Source organism: Protomyctophum parallelum, assembly GCF_964188405.1.
Source record: "Protomyctophum parallelum genome assembly, chromosome: 4".
NCBI lineage: Eukaryota > Metazoa > Chordata > Actinopteri > Myctophiformes > Myctophidae > Protomyctophum > Protomyctophum parallelum.
Window position 1 is genome coordinate 3,926,031 of NC_139700.1, and position 20,479 is coordinate 3,946,509.

A 20,479-nucleotide genomic window follows, 5' to 3' on the forward strand; every position below is an offset into this window, starting at 1 on the left:
AGTATGTCTAATATTGCCTACACTGTCTCCTAGCGCCCTCTGCAATGTCAAGGTGGAAAGTACAGGTACAGAGGGTTGCAGTGTTGCTTTCGTTGACTATGACGACATATGTCCGTCGACTACCTTTTTTCACTGACGAAAACTAAATGGTAACTAAGCTATGATGACCAAAACTAAGAGTAAATATATTGACAAATACAAACTAGACTAAAATGTTAGGATGGGACTAGTGGACAAGAGATCCAGTATAAGTAAAAGACACGAGTCATTTTACACTTGGTTGCATGCTGAAAAACAGACGCGCCGTGCTGTGACGCGTCGTGAACTTGTAGATCGTCTATTTTCAGCAACTGTAGATTTAGTCGACAAAAACACTAAGACATTCCAGGCGACTAAAATGTGACTGAAACTTAAATGAAAACGATTCAAGAGACTATGACTAAAGCTCAAATCAGAATTGGAGCATTGGGGATGGCTCTGCACTGCAGTAGTGCTGCCGGCTCCCAAACTATTGCAAAGCTCATTGAGCACAGCTCCAGGAGAGCCTAAAGAGCATGTGGGCGGAAAAGTACTCACATTTTGTACTTGGAGTGAAAGTATCAATACTGCAATATACAAGTTACAAGTAAAGGTCTATTCAAAATGTACTTGAGCAGTACAAAAGTATTAGTAGGCCTATCAAAATGTATTTAAAGTACTAAACATAGAAAGTACTCTTTATGCAGTAGATCGGCTATTTTCAAATGGCCCAAATGGCTGAGTTTGGCGATGTATATTTTGTAATAATAATCCAAATCCAAAACAACTAAAGTTGTCAAATAAATGTTGTGTAGTAAAAGTACAACATGTGGATCTGAGATGTGTAGTGGAGTAAGACGTAAAAGACTTGGAAATGAGAAATTCTCCAGTAATAGCAGTATATACCTGCAAATTGTAAATGTATTCAGTTACTTTCCACCACTGTTAAAGAGGTACTCGTTTCTCTTCAAATATAATATTATGCATGGTCCTGGAAGATAAGCTCCTTCCTCAGGGCTCTGAAATGTTTTACCGCAGCAGTGAGGGAGTGCAGAAAGTAGGCCTACTTTGTGCCTATAAATAACGGGACCTGGACGTCCAGGACCACATGTGAGATCAGACATGGGCCAACGGAACATACTGCAGGATGCTGCAGGATGGCCCCGTTAAAGTACTAAAATGTCTTCTACATCCTGACAGTTTTCTGAAAAAGCCACGTTTCTATGTCAGTGGTTCTTCGATTTTTCTAAAATAGCAGACCTTACAAGCTCGTAGGGCGCCACTCGGTGGCGCGCCACGAGCTTGTAGATCTGCGATTTTACAATAGCTACAGCATAACATAGTGCCAACACCAAAAGGGGTTCCCGCCCCGAATGGGTTTTTAAAAGGCCATGCCCATAACGCTTTGTAATGACATTGAAAGTAATTCAAACATTACTTATAAACATTATCTTATCTTACACTAAATGCACCGACTCTGTACATGTGTACGTCTGTAATCCACAAACTCGAGAACCATGACCCCCCCCCCCCCCCCCCCCCACCAACTTCAAATGCGGCGCACGCATAGATATTCCCCACCGCCATAACCCATTCTGGTGTCAGCATCATGTTATGCTTTAGCTATTTAAAAATAGCAGATCTACAAGCTCATATCGCGCCACCGAGTGGCGCGATACGAGCTTGTAGGTCTGCTATTTTTGAAAAATCGAAGAGCGACTGTCATTTTTAGAATCTGATCTCAGGTCAGAATGGGTTAATCAGACCCAGTGTTTGTCCAGTGGAAACCTCGTATGAATCTGATCTCAGGTCAGAATGGGATAATAGTGCAGTGCAGGAGTGCAGTGCCCGCAGCCTTGGGTCGGTCGGATATATAGATAGACGGCTGTCCAGAACTGCCAGAAAAAATGTCCAGGCTCTGCCATGGCCATTTGATTACTTATACTGTAACACAGCCAGTTATTTTTTTGCACAAACATGTCAACACTCAAATTTGTGCTCTAACCCTTGCATAAGAACAAATAAGTCAATAATCTCAGAATCTTCTTGTGTACGTAAGTGGTGTTTAAGTGAATGAGGCCCAATAACTATAGGGGGAAAAAAACAGATCAATTACTGCTACACTGACAAAGATCTTTACTGAAGAGTCTTACAAAGATTAACAAGCTATCAGAGACATCATTATACCGTCTGCCTGCTAAAGGAATGCAGAGATTATTTTGATGAGGGCATGCAGGGCTGCAAAAGAGAACAGGGAGAAACTAAGCCAGCAGCTGGGAGATATCTGAATTAACCTGTGTTCAATGAAAGCAGCATGGGTGCATTGCGTTTGCATTTGAAGGCCAGTGAAGGCATCCCTTTGGTTTGGCTCTGTGTTCCGTTTCTGTGACTCCTTGCATTTGTCCATTTGTCAGTCACCCCGTTCATACTGATATTGATCAGTCAGTCGGTCTCAATCAGTGATCTACATCTCGGCTGCAGTTATAGATCCAGATCACAATGAATGCTGCTTGTTGGGCCTGCCAGTAGCCGCCACGGCTCTGACTGGCCCCAGGAATTGAGGGATCGCATGCATGGTTGTCTGTCAAATACGGAATAGAGTATACAGGTTTATCATACGTTTTCAAAGCACTACTAGATTGGCATCAAAATATTAGGGATGTGTTAAAGTGACCAAAATGTATGTCGATTACTGTAGTCTACTATTATTTTATATTACATTTTGATCCTATTAACGATTAATCAAATATTCCATTGTTCGGACCCATCCTTACAAAATATATTTCTAACCTCCTTTGCCCTCATTCACCTCCAGGCCTCCAGATCAACTGCTCCTGGCTGTTCCTGCTTTTAAATGTACTTCAAATACAAGTACAACAACGATGCTTGTACAACAAACTATACATTATGCATACAGGGACAAATTAGCCATTGGGCCAGTGGGGCCATGGTTCAGGGGCCATTCGGGGGAAATTGGACCGCGTGGTACTAGGTTTGACGCCCTGAGAAGGGCTCCTGGGACCCTTCATTGCCATTGGCCATTGATTTTGTTAAATTTAGGTAAAAAAAGATGATTAAAAACACGAAAATGACTCGCCCGTGCGCAATGTGGGCCCTGCAAAATTTACCGTCCCATGGGCCCTCGTGGGGGTTAATCCGTCCTTGTATGCATGCATGCCTATGACTAGTCTACCTGACCAACTACATGCAACAGTATCTGTGGTTCATAATCATCTCTCTGCCTCTCTCTCTCTCCTGTAGGATAAGCCTGGCTCCTACACTAGGCTATGTGTAGTATTTACTGTATGGTTCATAATGATTAATCTCTCTCCTGTAGGATAAACCTGGCCCCTACACTAGGCTATGTGTAGTATCTATGGTTCATAATGATTAATATCTCTCCTGTAGGATAAACCTGGCCCCTACATTAGGCTATGTTTAGTATCTACGGTTCATAATAAATGTCTCTCTGCCTCTCTCCTTTAGGATAAACCTGGCTCCTACACTAGGCTACGAGGACGACGTGGGCAGCCATACGACGCACCACTTCATGTATCCGGAGAGCGCCAAGAACCTGGCGGCCAACGTCAGCTTTGTCCTGGTTCCTTTCAAAACGCTGGACCTGCTCTGGATCACCAGCGCCCTGTCCACTGGACAGATCCGCTTGTGAGAGAACACACACACACACACACACACACACACACACACACACAACACACACCAGCTTTTCGATGTGTACGCTGTAATTCTATAGAGGTATCTAAAAGAGAAAAAAGTATGTTTCTGAACGTGCCAAGTATTGCGAGAATTGGCTCCCGGTGCGAGATTTGGCTCCCATGAAGGTGTCATGGCGCAGCCCAGTCACGTGACCATGACACTTCCTTCTCTAAATCCTTGCTAAAAACCAGGAAGAGGTGGATACAGTGTGGATACAGTGTCTGTTGCCTTTTCCCTCTCTTATCTCACTTTCCCTCTTCCAGTACCTACGCTCCAGTGAAGCAGTTTCTCCGTGTGGACAAAGACAAGGTACAATGTATACAATATACTAGTGTTTATTTTTGTCATATTTTTGTCATCTGAAATGTTCTAGTGTTTAGTTTAGTCTACCAAATGTCACTCGGTGAAAAGATATTTTGGCGGGCCTTGATGGCGTTGTAATTGTGATTTTAGACTTGGTTGCACTCTAAATAGCCGATCTACAAGCTCACATAAGTTGCAACGTGTCGCAAGCGCACACACTGCACACACATACGGTACAGTACAACTATGAACACATAATGTAGTGACCCTGCTTTGCTGCAATCATATCATCCGTTGCTCTAGTTTATGAAGGATCAGATCATAATCCCTCTCCCATTGTTTTTAAATAATCTTTTGCTTGCTTGCTTTTTAAATCCATGAAAATCCATGAAAATATGTTGAAAGTTTCACTGGAACAAAAACAACCCCCCCCCATACACCAGCACCGTGTAGAAGACCTATTAAGGCTTATTATAGTGCTCTGAACAAGCATTAAAAGTCCATAGAATTGGCATCCATCTGACGTCATTTCAAAAGCCCAGATGTTGGTGGGGCTAGCGGCCCTCAAAAGAAAAAAATATATACATCTTAAATCTTATTTGAAATAACCAAAACCTGCCTATTGGTAGGCATGTTTCTGAACTGTCCACAACCGTCCTCTGAGACACAGAGGCAGAGCGACTAGGCAAAAAAAGGGCAATAGAGAAGACCAATTCTATGAAGTCTTCGGCCTGGGCTGGGCCGCGGCTCATCGGTACAGGCACCTTTGGCTGGTAATCCAGTCTGGCTGTGTCCGATCCCGACGGTCTTTACTGCATGTCACCCCCCCATCTCTCTCCCATTTCCCGTCAGCCTACTGTCTGTCCCTCCATAAAAAATATAAAAATAAATGCAAAAGCTACAAAAGAAAACATTTAAAAAAGGATCATGTCTTCTAGGCAGCTGAGTGATGGCCATTTGGAATGCCTGGGATTGGATTAACAAACAGTAGTGGGTGGGGTGCGGGTGCAAAGAAAAAATCTATAGTGGGTGGGGTGCGGGTGCCAAGAAAGAAACTTCCCCCACGAGCGGGGAATTAGGATGAATTCCCCATTAGTTAAAATGCGATTCATAATTAATTTCACAAATTTGGCTCTGTATTTCTCAGATTAAGACATATTGGTAAATACCAGTTATTATGTTTGTGTATTCCATCCAGGTCCAGATCTTTAACCCAGCATTTTTCAAGTACATCCATGATCACTGGACCAAACATCATGGACGTTACCCCTCCACTGGCATGCTGGTGTTGTTCTTTGCTTTGCACGTCTGTGACGAGGTTAGTAACACTTCGGTCTGTCTCGGTTCAGTTAAATCATCTGAGCTTCATTTGCGTCAACTACTTAAATATATACTTGACCGGAGTACCTCAGGGGTGTATACTCAACCCACTTCTTCTTCACACTTCATCTCCTCGCCAAAAAAACAAACATAAGCTGAGCTCATAACTTGTGAGCCTGTAAATCTGCTATTTGTCCCCGGGAATGCTCACCTATTACGACATGCCCAGAATCGGGATGAATAGGGATAGGGAACATTCACAAAAAGTGAAAAAAAATATTCACAATATGTAATAATACTATAATAATAAATAATAATTGTCTCCACCAGGCCAAAGGCAGAGAGTATGTTTTGCACTCCGTCCGGCACCGTTAACCGATTCTGACCGGGCACCCATTTTGGTGTTAGCATCATGTTATGCTTTAGCTATTTAAAAATAGCAGATCTACAAGCTCATAGATACGAGCTATTTTTGAAAAATCGAAGAGCGACTGACATTTTTAGAATCTGATCTCAGGTCAGAATGGGTTCATCAGACCAGTGTGTGTCCGGCGGAAACCTCGTATGAATCTGATCTCAGGTCAGAATGGTCATTGAATGTGCCGCTGATGGTTTGCGAGATTAGCCGAGAACACCCAGACAGGGGCCAAACATAATTCCCCCTGTTTGCTTTGGCCTGGTGGAGAAAATAATACAAATATAATATTGCCCTTATTTTTTTCATTCACAAATCATTCACACAAGTCTTTTTCTTTTGCTGTTACACATACAATATGCTCTCTCTCCCCTCCCCGCCTCTGTAGGTGAATGTGTTTGGTTTCGGGGCAGACAGTCGGGGCAACTGGCACCACTACTGGGAGCAGAACCGCTACTCCGGAGAGTTCCGCATAACTGGCGTCCACGATGCCGACTACGAGGCCCAGATCATCCAGCGGCTGGCCAAGGCCGGCAAAATCACCGTATTCCGTGGGAAGTAGCCGACACGTCGCCTCAAATACCTTAGATTTCATGTTAGAACGCTGGCTTTGGCTCGGAATGCTATAGCCTACAGTAGGTGCGGCTTTAGAGTGCATTGTATATTCTTCCTTTCACTTTGCAGCAGTTTTTGTGGACCCAAGTAAAGAAACGAAGTGGAGCAAAGGAGCAAATACAAACTGCCGCAGCATCAAATGGAATCTGTGCCAAGCGAAAGAGAAGTTGTATCTTTTAAAATGTTCCAACTGCTAGTGAAAAGTGTTACAGTAGGGAGATTCCCTAATTATCTTACCCGGGGAAGAATCTCACAAAAATGGAAAACAAGCTGTTCCAAATGTCTTTCATTACTGTGGGACTGTGAGACTTAAACGTCTGAAGAAGAAAAAAGAAAAAAGGGGCACTCATGCACGAGTGCTAAAACGATTACCACCTACAGGGGGAGGAAAAGTCACCACACTGCCTCGTCTTTACTGAGGAAGGCACTGAAACCACTAAAGAGCAACTGAACTGAAGGTAGGCAGCTTAGCTGCTACACTGGCTCGCTCACACCAAGGATATATATCACATCCTAATGCATTAATAGCAGCATTGCCAGCAGGCCCTCAATACACAGAGGAAACGCTACATTTGCTACTGAAAATGACACAGAAAGCAAGGTGTTGTTGCATCAGCAGACTATTCAAATCTAAGATGGAGTTGTGGAAAATGGGCGAGCAACAGGGACTCAAACTGTACATCTGCCAATATACAGTATGGTCAGTTGGCCACATACAGTACCGTACTGTAAGGGACCATATCATCAGGACTGAAGCTCCCCTTCCCATGCATTACTTTGCAAATCCATTGCAGGTACTTTGCCTTGGACAAAGAAAGAGTTGTGCCGGATCAACACAAATGTATAACGTTTTTGGGTTTTTTCATCTAAAAGCAACACATTAAGATACCGAAGGCTCCAAACAATGACTTTCTTTGTGCAACTGTGTGTTGGTTAGTAAAATAGAGGAGGTTCCTTTAATCCTTTTCACATTCTCTGCCCACGCTGGTCTTTATCCGTTCCGTTCAGTATTCTGTACGGTGCCACAGAAACACAACCAACACTCTGGCTGTTTTCACTTGCAGGAGGCTAACTGCAACCCTAGCCGGCTGCCTGGTGCTCCTAATCCAAGCGGCCACAACCCTACCACAGTTCTGCATCCTGTCAGTGTCTATCTGGCTGATTAAGACTGTAGTAACGACGCCAAGATCCCTCTCTCTCTCTCTCTCTCTCTCCTGGGATCTTTGTCATGGTGCTGCCTGCCAAGGCTTCACCGCTGCCTGCCAAGGCTTCACCGCAGGTGTATCACAATGCAGCGTACAGTCCCCCATCCACAGTTAAACGTACCAGCTGAGAGTGCCGTTTTCTGGACCGGCGTTCGGTCACCGTGTGGTCTGGCAAGGTTAAATGACAGAGGAAGACGGGAGAGAATAGAGTGCCTGATCGAGCTTGGACTTGAGACTTGTTTCCGGTATTTTAAGACGAATGGAATTACAAGACGCCTAACCAAAGGAGGAACATCATAATCTACTTTTTGCCACTCTTCCAACCCTCTTTGCTTACCCAGCTATACTTAGTGTGGTCATTTCTCTTTGGCAGCCCCAAAAACTGTAAATTGAATGACTCCTCCTACTATACTGTTAACCACTTGTAGAGTGAAGAATTAATTGGTTAATTTGATATGCCGTTCTAAGCCTATAAAGCCCTAGACTATCATACTGTACTCTTGTCTGGATTTACACTTGCTGCTCAGACCAGGATTTTTTCTTTTTATTCTGTAAATATGATAAGAAGTTCAATATAAAAATGTTTCACACAAGTTAGAAGGAAAACATGAGCATTTAAAACGTGCTTTGAGTGTCAGTTGTAAATCCATCCGAAAAGGGCATGAGAGTTGTTCAAGAAGAGCATGCTTGTGGCTTATGAGCAGTTAGGCTACTGTTACCGGAGTAAACAAAATGCCTATGTAGGTCTTACAACAGTTACAAGTGTGAAAAGTATTACTGGTTTGTGTATGCACCAAGTCAGGGGTGTCCAAAGTGCAGCCTGTGGGCCAAATGCAGCCCTGGGGAGAATTTTATATGGCCCACAGCTAATTCATACCTGAATGTATTATGAACGGCCCTCCCAACAGTATGGGATATTGTTACATTTTCGTTTTTTTAACCTGGGCATTTCCCAGAGTATAATTTGACAGTGTTCCTTGTTTAGATTTTATTTTTATTTTACCTTGCTCGTATGGTTACATTTGGTAATTGTGAAAGAAGGCTGAAAAAAGGCTTAGTTACACTTTTTGTTTACAGCACACACCTGACAAAAAAACCATTGATATTAAATATTGATGATGATAGTTAAATAGAATCGTTTAAATATGTAGCTGTTTTAATATTTTCTAATTTGGCCCCCTTTGAAAAAAGTTTGGACACCCCTGCACTAAGTCATTAGTGCTTATAGGACTATGTTCAAAAGTGTAAAAGAATATGTGGCCTAACACCTGTGTTTGAGTAGAAAATGTTTCTGAGCCAAGAGTGCTAGAGCAGTGGTTCTCAACCTGTGGACTAGGGCCCGCCAGGTGGGCTGTGAGGATAGAAAATACTGTTCCTGAAGAAACAGTGTGTGCTCGAGTAGCTCGCCAAGTGCATTCTGATGAGATTTAGCCTCTCCCGCTCCCATCCCTCTGTCTTAGTATCCAAAGACGCATGGTACTGCAAGTGGGCCCGCAAATATTTGGCAAAACACCAAGATTTTAATCATAATATATAAAACATTTATAATATAAAAAATGTCACAGTATTTTGTCTTGAAACAAGCATTCTACATTGTGCATCTCCCCCCCCCCCCCTTTTTCTGCAGCATTACAGACTCTGGGTTGAGACCATAAAATTATAATATATCTAGAGAGCGGATGAGGAGCGACAGGCCTGCCCCGCCCCGTAATTCACTTCAATGGAAGTCTTGGGGGCTTGGTTGAGACGTTTCAGAGTATGGGGTCAGACTCCCATTGGCTTAGGTGGCGTTTCATAGTATGGTCAAACTTGGCCAGCCAATCATGACTAAGTCGCGCAAAGGTCCTCATAGCCAACAGCAGCGATCATAAGCCAGGTTTCACCTGGCAAAAAAAATCATAGTGATACCGATAAGAACTACAGTACAGTATGCACTTTGTTAGATCCATTGATACAAGCCAGGCCTTAATCGATACAATCGATTGATTGTAGGGGTGTAACGATATACTAACTGCATAGAAAAATCAAGTTTAATTAAATAAAATATGTATATCGATATGTAAACAGCAACATATTATGATTTGACTTTGTATCATGTCATTTTGCAATGCAAATAATCGATTGTATCAATACTAAGTACTTTGTATTTAGCAATTTTAAGAAGAACAAATAAAAAGGGGATTTAATTACATTTCCATTCCATATCGCTACACTCTATCGATAAATGTGTGAATTATTTGTGTTCATATCACAAGGTGCAGGTTTGTCCATGTGTTCAAATATAATGTCCATGTTTGCCAGAGAATCACTGTGTTTACTTTATATCCATAATAATAAATGTTTCCCGTAAAAAAAAACCTGCACTACGCACAAATGTTTCACAGATATTTAATTTCTTAAATAGTTAGTGTATCGATTTTAAATCATGAATCGTATTGTACCGTTATCGCCATGAATGAACCAAAATTGTCCATGTATGCATCGTATCATTAACCATGTATTGTGATACGTATCGTATCGCCGTTAGACTGTATCGTTACACCCCTGAATGATTGATTATTAAAATAAACATGCTCTGAAAATGGACACAGTAAGTGGTCAGACGGGTCACGGGCCGCAAACACTTTCATGATTTCCAAGTGGGCTCTGACCTCTGACCCAGAGGAGGTTTAGAACCACTGACCCAGAGGAGGTTGAGAACCACTGACCACTGACCCAGAGGAGGTTTAGAAACACTGACCACTGACCCAGAGGAGGTTTAGAACCACTGACCCAGAGGAGGTTGAGAACCACTGACCACTGACCCAGAGGAGGTTTAGAACCACTGACCACTGACCCAGAGGAGGTTGAGAACCACTGACCACTGACCCAGAGGAGGTTGAGAACCACTGACCACTGACCCAGAGGAGGTTTAGAAACACTGACCACTGACCCAGAGGAGGTTTAGAACCACTGACCACTGACCCAGAGGAGGTTTAGAACCACTGACCCAGAGGAGGTTGAGAACCACTGACCCAGAGGAGGTTTAGAACCACTGACCCAGAGGAGGTTTAGAACCACTGACCACTGACCCAGAGGTTGAGAACCACTGACCACTGACCCAGAGGAGGTTGAGAACCACTGACCACTGACCCAGAGGAGGTTTAGAAACACTGACCACTGACCCAGAGGAGGTTTAGAACCACTGACCACTGACCCAGAGGAGGTTTAGAACCACTGACCCAGAGGAGGTTGAGAACCACTGACCCAGAGGAGGTTTAGAACCACTGACCCAGAGGAGGTTTAGAACCACTGACCCAGAGGAGGTTTAGAACCACTGACCCAGAGGAGGTTGAGAACCACTGACCCAGAGGAGGTTGAGAACCACTGACCCAGAGGAGGTTGAGAACCACTGACCCAGAGGAGGTTTAGAACCACTGACCCAGAGGAGGTTTAGAACCACTGACCCAGAGGAGGTTTAGAACCACTGACCCAGAGGAGGTTTAGAACCACTGACCAAGAGGAGGTTTAGAACCACTGACCCAGAGGAGGTTGAGAACCATTGACCATGACCCAGAGGAGGTTGAGAACCACTGACCACTGACCCAGAGGAGGTTGAGAACCACTGACCATGTGTGCTCTGACCCAGAGGAGGTTGAGAACCACTGACCCAGAGGAGGTTGAGAACCACTGACCATGCTAGAGGAAACATGACAGCATTGGTGTTGTGTAAGATCCAAATGTCTTGCTTGACGCACATCCTTATGAGATCATTCACATTGTAATGACATGACTGTCATTTACTAAAAGGTGTGAGACCTACGGGGATAACGCCACATAACATTAGGAGGCTGTCCTTATTAACACTGATTTAATCGTTAACCGTGATTTTAGCTGGCTAACAATCCTGCTAAATAACTGAGTAGACAAACTCATACATTCAAATGACAGGACTTGATGTTTGAATGGCATCCAACATGAATGGTTATGGGTCCTACTAGTGCCTATAAGATCAGGGGTGTCCAAACCTTTTTCAAAGGGGGCCATATTAGAAAATATTAAAACACCCAAGGGCCAACTACATAATGTAAGTTCGGATTTAAACGATTCTATTTAACTATCATCATCAATATTAAATATCAATGGTCTTTTGTCAGGTGTGCATGTGCTGTATATGTAAATATCCCATACTGTTGGGAGGGCCGTTCATAATGCTTTCAGATATGAAGCTGCGGGACATATACAATTCACCCCAGGGCCGCATTTGGCCCACGGGCCGCACTTCGGACACCCCTGCTGTACAGTAGGTGTGGAGAGAGACACTGTATGTACCTCCTGTTCATATCAGCCCCATCATCCTGATTACGCATCCTGCGTAATATTGTATTATGTATTGTATAATAACCACACATTGACCCTTAACATATAGTCACTGTATTTCATCTGCTTTCAATATTCTGTATCTTGTTTTGCACATAATGGCATTTATATAGGACGCTTTTGCATTGAGCTGGACTCATTTTGAAAATCAGACTGGCCGACTCCAGTTATGTGTACGGTACATACAGTAGACTGTGTCGCATCTCGCACGTGTGGGCGGGGCAAAGTCATGCTTTTGTGCCTTGTCCTGCTTCTGGACGCAGTTCTCCTAGATTGCCCCATCAGCAAAACACACCTGCTACCCACACATGCTACACACACACACACACACACACACACACACACAAGCTGTGCCTCGACTGCCTTCTGAGTTGTATACACCACCACACAGATACACAATGCAGATACAAAGTCATATTTCTTCCACAAGAAGTAGGCTACAGTGGTCTCCAATAGTAAATTGTACACAAACATTGTTATATCCACAGCAAGCTGTAGGCGCATGAACGGAAATGCAACGTGACTCTCTATGAATTAGTCTTAGGCCATTTGCTACTAAATATATCCATCATATATTTATACTGAACTGGGTACCACAAAACAATGTGAAAAGAATCTTGAAAGATGGGAGAAAGGCTCAAAAGGTCCCAAACCATTCAGACTAACACCAAAAACACATTTTATGACAATAAAAAGCATATTTTGGCAGAGTTTGGAAGTAGGTAAATTGACTTTCTTGGAATGCCATGTTATAAAAACAAATCAGGGTATACGTGTATTCATTCTGATATGCTACCGTTGCAATGACAGACCGCACACAGTGGGGCTTACGGTCATATAAATGTGAGAATCAATAAAAACCATTAAATAAGGCACCGTTCCCATAAAGTCGCTGCTGTTCCTGCATCGTTACAAGCGTTTATATGGTCTGCTCTTAGCCTGCAGACCTTTGCTCTTCAGCAAGATACTCAACTACACTACAGTACAATGTATGACTTCAAAGACTTAAGACGGTCATTTAGACTACTGCTGCCACAGTGAAAATAGAAGTGGGGGAACGACAGCGAGAGAGCAAGAACGAGAAACTTGTAGAAAGGGAATGTGTGAGAAACAGCATGTAGAGGGAATAGAACAAGAGAACACCTTCTACTGCTCTGTCCTAAATTAGATTGGAGTTTCACTGCAGCTCCACTAATGTGATGTATTTCGTCACTTACATCATTACATGTGACACACATTGAGTCCCCCCTCCCCCCGAGGCGTTCATAACATAAAGTAGGTCTCATCTCCTTGTGCTAACCTAACCCAATACACTCTAACATAACTGTCAAATGTCTCCTTTGTAGGGAAATGGAGTTAAAACATTTGGTCTTTATTGTCATAATTGCCTCATGACTCTGAAATGAGTCTGACTATAGTCTGCTATACTTTATAACAGAACAAAGAACTGACTTTGGTTGTAACTGTTATTGGGAAAACCTTACTTAGGTTGTGAGTGAGCCATTTCCCCGTCTCCTTGTGTTAAAAAGTTTAAAAACACCCAGACATAGATTGCAAAAGCAGCCAATGAATGAGATATCTCCCAAGTATTATGATATCCGTCTTAAATTAGATCCACTTTAGAGCTCCTCACTGGCTCACAGTTCCAAATTAGAGCAGCAGAGAATAGAATCCTCTGTATACCAATAACGGTGTGACCCATTTATGGTGCTGCCTGGAAGGTAGCGGTTAGTTGCGCATCACCACCCTAATGAAAGAGGGATTTAAAAGCATACTGGTGTAAGGGTGACTCCCTACTACATTACTTTTCAAAGCCAGGATTCCCAAAACAATCATAACAAGATCATCATTCTTTGTCCTGCTGGTTTCGATCAAGAATCATCTTAGTTGAGATGTTTTAGCTCATGGATTGTGATAGTTTTTGTGGCCTCTTTTCCAAAAACAAAATGGGATGGCACCCCAAAATTTGATTGCTTGACTTATGTATCAAACTGTGGGTATCATACAACCTTAGGTATCATACTGTGGGTATCATACAACCTTAGGTATCATACTGTGGGTATCATACAACCTTAGGTATCATACTGTGGGTATCATACAACCTTAGGTATCATACTGTGGGTATCATACAACCTTATGTATCATACTGTGGGTATCATACAACCTTAGGTATCATACTGTGGGTATCATACAACCTTATGTATCATACTGTGGGTATCATACAACCTTAGGTATCATACTGTGGGTATCATACAACCTTATGTATCATACTGTGGGTATCATACAACCTTAGGTATCATACTGTGGGTATCATACAACCTTATGTATCATACTGTGGGTATCATACAACCTTAGGTATCATACTGTGGGTATCATACAACCTTATGTATCATACTGTGGGTATCATACAACCTTAGGTATCATACTGTGGGTATCATACAACCTTAGGTATCATACTGTGGGTATCATACAACCTTAGGTATCATACTGTGGGTATCATACAACCTTAGGTATCATACTGTGGGTATCATACAACCTTAGGTATCATACTGTGGGTATCATACAACCTTAGGTATCATACTGTGGGTATCATACAACCTTAGGTATCATACTGTGGGTATCATACAACCTTATGTATCATACTGTGGGTATCATACAACCTTATGTATCATACTGTGGGTATCATACAACCTTATGTATCATACTGTGGGTATCATACAACCTTAGGTATCATACTGTGGGTATCATACAACCTTAGGTATCATACTGTGGGTATCATACAACCTTAGGTATCATACTGTGGGTATCATACAACCTTATGTATCATACTGTGGGTATCATACAACCTTATGTATCATACTGTGGGTATCATACAACCTTATGTATCATACTGTGGGTATCATACAACCTTAGGTATCATACTGTGGGTATCATACAACCTTATGTATCAAACTGTGGGTATCATACAACCTTAGGTATCATACTGTGGGTATCATACAACCTTAGGTATCATACTGTGGGTATCATACAACCCACATTGCTTTCTCCGTGTGAGAAAACCACAATATGAGAGAGGATGTAGAATAGTCTGCACACCATATATATGGTACAAGAAAACTCATTTATTTGTTAATCTGACAAGATTAACAAATGAAGTCTTTTTGAGCCATGTTCAGCTTTGAGGGTTTGTGTAAACAAACATTCTCCTAAACACAAACATTGAATGCCATCGACAATGAATGGGGTGCCAGTTTTGAGTGTTTGTGCAAACAAAATGTGTGAGGAATGAGGATCATGATTCTCATTTTTTCCATGAAAAATATTCATAAAAAACAAACAAAAAACAAACGTAATAGTAACTAAAAATTAAAATGAATTGGACAGCCAACTAGTGCTGCACGATTCTTCACAAAATAAGACTGCATAGTCTGAATCTACATATTTTTTAAATTAATTGTGCAGCACTATTATGTGGTACTATCGATACTACAAACTACTGTACAACATACTTACGTATGACTAAAGTCGCTTGGTGCATAACTTTAACTAAAGGGATCTATAATTACCATCTAAATACAGCGGAATTCTCAATAAAACGGAGTGGATAACAATGTTAAAGTATCAACAGCACACATGGTTATGGTTATTTTGCAGTGTCAGTATTAACCCATTCTGACCGGGCACCCATTTTGGTGTCGGCATCATGTTATGCTTAAGCTATTGAAAAATAGCAGATCTACAAGCTCATATCGCGCCACCGAGTGGCGCGATACGAGCTTGTAGGTCTGCTATTTTTTTTTTAATCGAAGAACGACTGACATCTTTAGAATCTGATCTCAGGTCAGAATGGGTTCATCAGACCAGTGTGTGTCCAGTGGAAACCTCGTATGAATCTGATCTCAGATCAGAATGGGTTAAGAGTGTAGTGTACCCTTTCAGTTTAAGTGGTATCTCAATGACGGGTCAGTCCGTATCATTGTGCAGGTCCTTGATTTGTTGCCTTGTTGGTTATATTAGTAACGGTTGATGTATGCTTTGGTGAAAAAGCACCTGCGACATGTCACTCGGCAGTTTACTTCTGTTGGAATTTGGAAATGTTATTTTTGTCATACGACAGGATTAAACCAGTACACTTGTATTTACTACATTGAACCTGAATCATTGTGATCGTCAAAGACTGTATCGTATTATGCTATTGAACAAATAAATGCTTCTTTAAACATGACTTGGTTGTTAACTCTCCAGTTCAACTCTACACAAAATGTAAAGGACTAAAACTACCTACTGCATGAGGATTTATTTTTTATTTTTTTTAGAAACAATCCTAGATTTTTCCTTGAAGCCTGAAAAAGGAAGACCTTTCTACTATGCTACCCAGGGCTCGACATTAAGGCTTGTCCTGTTGTCCGGGACAAGTAATAAGCCTACATCTTTACAGAAGTGCATTAAACATGTAGGTCTACTTGTCCGTTGGACAAGTGACTCTTCGTTTTACTTTTTCTGACAAGCTCCAAACAATATTTTCTGGCATTGTCACCGTTCCAATATTGGTAATAGCCCAAGAATGTCTGTGATCTTACATACATTTCATGCAATCCAAATACACAGCCATAGATTGGTCTTATCCGCGCAAGGTTAGCAGACTGACCATGTCAGCGTTTAAACGTGGAGCACTGCTTTTGTACTCACCCAGAAATGAATTCCTAAGACCTGGAGTCAGATATTGTCCTCTAGTTTCATATCCATTTGAAAGAGTTCCCACTTAATAACTAAATGTTATTGAAGCTGTCTCTACACATTGAATAGTAATTGTTTGGAAAACAGAAGATCTTACAAGTTTGTGTTAATATATGTATTTATTAATGGATAACCATTTACTGAATAACATGACAGATAATGGCTTGATGTCTGAACAATGAGACTATGAAACATCTAGTGGCTCAGTCACTAACAAGAACGCAGCACCGATTGACTTCTAACTGTCGCTGGGCAACCATTCACAGGAGAGAACACAGGCTTTCGCAGACAACGCCTCTCATCCACACCCAAGTTGTTTCCACTTGTAAGCCAATGATGCTTTTGTTGATCGTTGAAGGTACAGGTATCGGTCAAATAATTAATTACATTGGTACACCTGGCCTTTCCAGTCCTTTCAGCATTAAATATGTCCAATTTATATTGTTCTTGGACCTCGCTAGCTTAGTTAGCCTCGGTCCCAGGCTTTACTTATCTGAGAAAAGAAAAGCCTGGTCACAACGTAAGGCAGAGAAGCTATCGGCGGATGTATCCTCCGGAACATCCGTCAAATGTATTTCCCCCGGATACGATATTTTCCTGACCAATCACAACACTTCATTCGTGGAGAATGTAAACTGATTTGTAAAGCATCAACGTAATTTCCTTTCCGCTAAAATCCTGCAACTTCCGCTGATAGTTTTTTCAGCGTAGGTCTTGCCCAGGGTCTAGCTTAGTGCATTTGTGAGCAGAAGCCGAGCAAAGGAGGCATACAAATATTTTTTTACAATTCAACAAAAGCGCCAATGGCAAACGTTCCAGGGAGTTGTTTGAGGTGAGAAACGGACAAGTAAAAAGACAGAGGCAAAATGGACAAAAGCTTCCAATTTAATTGTGTGACCACCACCCTATCACTTCCCCATTAGGATGGGTGCTACTGAACATCATTAGCTTTTATAGCCGCCTTAGACCAAAACAAAGCTACATGCATCCATTAATATGAGACACTAGGTTACCATTCCCTAAAATTAACTGTCTATGTTGTAGTTCCCAGAGAGAGAGGACCATTTCAATGTAATGAGTCTCAATCGTCTTCCTACTCCAGTGAATCTGTCATGGTGCATCTGTTTAGCATTAGGCACAGCGTTCAGCGGTCATATTTCAACAGGCCACGGAGGGGAAAGCCACAATCTCCTTCCGGTACCACCAAACCACAGTATCACTGATATCCTTAAATCCTTAAATGGAAGCAAAACCAGAATGCTGGAAGGGAGAAGGGAATATAAAAAAAAAGAAGAATAAATGGACGTCACCCCCTCTCCATTCTAGACTAGATATGGGACGATATGAAAATTACATGCCACGATAATTGTGGCAAAAATAGTAGCAATTAATGGTATTGCTAGCCTCCCTATTCTAGGAGAACGATCGCCAAAAATAGCCAATCTACAAGCTGCGTTACAACAAGTTGTAGTGTTGTAGTTCTGCTATTTTTGGCAAATTGATTTGTGTAGCGTGAAATAAGAGCATACTAAATGTGCTCTTTTCAGGTCTGCTTCATCAAGTATAGTGTTTTAAGTGGTGGTGAATTTGCAGCTCAACAAAAGCCAATAGCTAGTGTATGACGTTGGGACAGTTTCACGATAAATAAAAATCTCCACAATACTTATTATTGGGAGTGTCTTTTTTTAAAATCACAATAAACCATAACAATTATCGTCCCATCCTTAACCCATTCTGACCGGGCACCCATTTTGGTGTCAGCATCATGTTATGCTTTAGCTATTTAAAAATAGCAGATCTACAAGCTCATATCGTGCCACCGAGTGGCGCCATACGAGCTTGTAGGTCTGCTATTTTTGAAAAATCGAAGAGCGACTGACATTTTTTAGAATCTGATCTCAGGTCAGAATGGGTTAATCAGACCCAGTGTTTGTCCAGTGGAAACCTCGTATGAATCTGATCTCAGGTCAGAATGGGTTAATTCCGACTCTCACACACAGTCTGCTCCACCCCCCCCCCCCCCCCCCTCCTCCTCGTACTACACACCTCCCTAGTTCTCTCCCAGCTTGAGCCGCGCAAACTCATTGGCCATCTGTAGCGCCACCTGCAGGTTCTCCGTGTTCCTGCCCGTGGCCTGGGCCGACAGGTCCTTGCCGCCGCCTTTGCCGTCCAGCACTTCGGAGAGCTCGTTGACCCACTCGTTGGCCTTCAGGCCGCGCTTGGCCACGTCCTGGAGACGACCACGACGGAGGAGAAAGATACATGTAGATATGGAGAGAGAGAGGAAGGAAGGTTGAAAAGGAAATGGAGAACAGGGAGAAAAAGGGTGGGAAAGAAATAGTGAAGAGTGAGTGAAATTGAAGAAGCTGCGTTGATTGTATAATTCTGTTTGTGAGTGAGTGAGTGAGTGAGTGAGTGAGTAGGGTTGTGAGTGAGTGAGTAGGGTTGTGAGTGAGTGAGTAGGGTTGTCACAATTGTTACATATTTAGTCTGATCGCAATTTTTTGAGGTAATCACAAATATGCAATTGTGACAGCCCTGTGAGTGAGCGAGTTGTGACAGCCCTGTGAGTGAGCGAGTTACCTGTGGGACTTGGCATAAACAGATGATCTTGCCAGCCTCCTGGTCTACAGTGAAGAGCATGGCAGCAGTCTGTGGAGACTGAGCCTTCAGCAGCTTCAGTGACTCGTTCAGAGCCTGAGAGAGACGAGGGAAGGAGGAGAAAGGTGACGTGAACATTAGCAGACAGGTTGGGAATGGGAATGGGAATGGGAATGCTGACGAATGGTCTCCATTCACCCATGAGAACCGCATTGCACTGAGCAAGTGGTCTTTTTTCTTTCTACACACTATGGCTCGGTCTCGGATAAGGTTCTCCGAACCTCATTTGGGCCCTGCTCCGGAGGTATACTAGAGTTTTATAAGTTTCTATGTTTATTTAATTTTTTTTTTTAAGTTTCAGGTAATTGGAAGGTTCTGTGTTACCCATCATAGTTGTCAAGAGTGTGAAGACACACGAGAGAATGATTGGTGGAAGAGGGAGTGTCTGTTTTGGGACTGAACATGTTGTGGGATCAATAGAACGTTGCTCAGCTCCTGCTGTGACGTTGCGTGATATATGACACGCAAATATTAGAGCTCTACATTGAGTGATGACACGCAAAAATGTGAGCTCCACGTGGTGATATATAACATGCAAAAATTAGAGCTCTACGTTGTGATGCGACACGCAAAAATTAGAGCTCTACGTTGTGATGCGACACGCAAAAATTAGAGCTCTACGTTGTGTTATGACACGAAAAGATTAGAGCTCTACGTTGTGATATGACACGCAAAAATTAGAGCTCTACATTGTGATGCGACACGCAAAAATTAGAGCTCTACATTGTGATGCGACACGCAAAAATTAGAGCTCTACGTTGTGATGCGACACGCAAAAATTAGAGCTCTACGTTGTGATGCGACACGCAAAAATTAGAGCTCCACGTTGTGATAAGACAGGCTAAAATTAGAGCTCCACGTTGTGATACGACACACTAAAATTTGCTCTACGTTGCGATACGACACGCTAAAATTAGAGCTCTACATTGTGTGATGACACGCTAAAAATGTATTATCTATTTCTGAGTTCACACACACGATTCTCAGAGCTCCGTCTGGGGACGCTCTTCAGCAGCAGACTAATCAGATGGCAGTCTGGGGACACGCGCTCTCCATCAGCGGACTGGCCAATCAAATGGCAGGGCGAGACAGCTTCAGTGGGGGTCCAGGGAGCTGTGCTGTGTCATGG

At 42.5% G+C, this 20,479-nt stretch overlaps 2 protein-coding genes across 3 annotated transcripts in view; one reads left to right on the forward strand and one right to left on the reverse strand.

Annotated features, from left to right (window-relative positions):
- Nucleotides 1–10,392, forward strand: part of st3gal2 (ST3 beta-galactoside alpha-2,3-sialyltransferase 2) — a gene marked incomplete at its 5' end in the record, with an annotated part of 30,882 nt that extends 20,490 nt beyond the window's left edge. The window contains 5 exons of the mRNA XM_083764086.1: nt 3,505–3,684; nt 3,999–4,044; nt 5,237–5,356; nt 6,162–10,285; nt 10,350–10,392. Coding sequence (XP_083620212.1) covers nt 3,505–3,684; nt 3,999–4,044; nt 5,237–5,356; nt 6,162–6,335 — 520 coding nt within the window. The 3' untranslated portion in view covers nt 6,336–10,285; nt 10,350–10,392. The remainder of the gene's footprint in view (nt 1–3,504; nt 3,685–3,998; nt 4,045–5,236; nt 5,357–6,161; nt 10,286–10,349) is intronic.
- Nucleotides 1–20,479, reverse strand: part of aars1 (alanyl-tRNA synthetase 1) — a gene marked incomplete at its 5' end in the record, with an annotated part of 69,379 nt that overhangs the window by 26,614 nt on the left and 22,286 nt on the right. Inside the window, 2 exons of one of the 2 annotated variants that reach the window (XM_083762997.1) lie at nt 18,736–18,919; nt 19,273–19,386. In XM_083762997.1, coding sequence (XP_083619123.1) covers nt 18,740–18,919; nt 19,273–19,386 — 294 coding nt within the window. In that variant the 3' untranslated portion in view covers nt 18,736–18,739. Of the gene's footprint in view, nt 1–18,716; nt 18,920–19,272; nt 19,387–20,479 lie in introns of those variants that run through there. The other variant, XM_083762996.1, reaches the window with a different exon arrangement.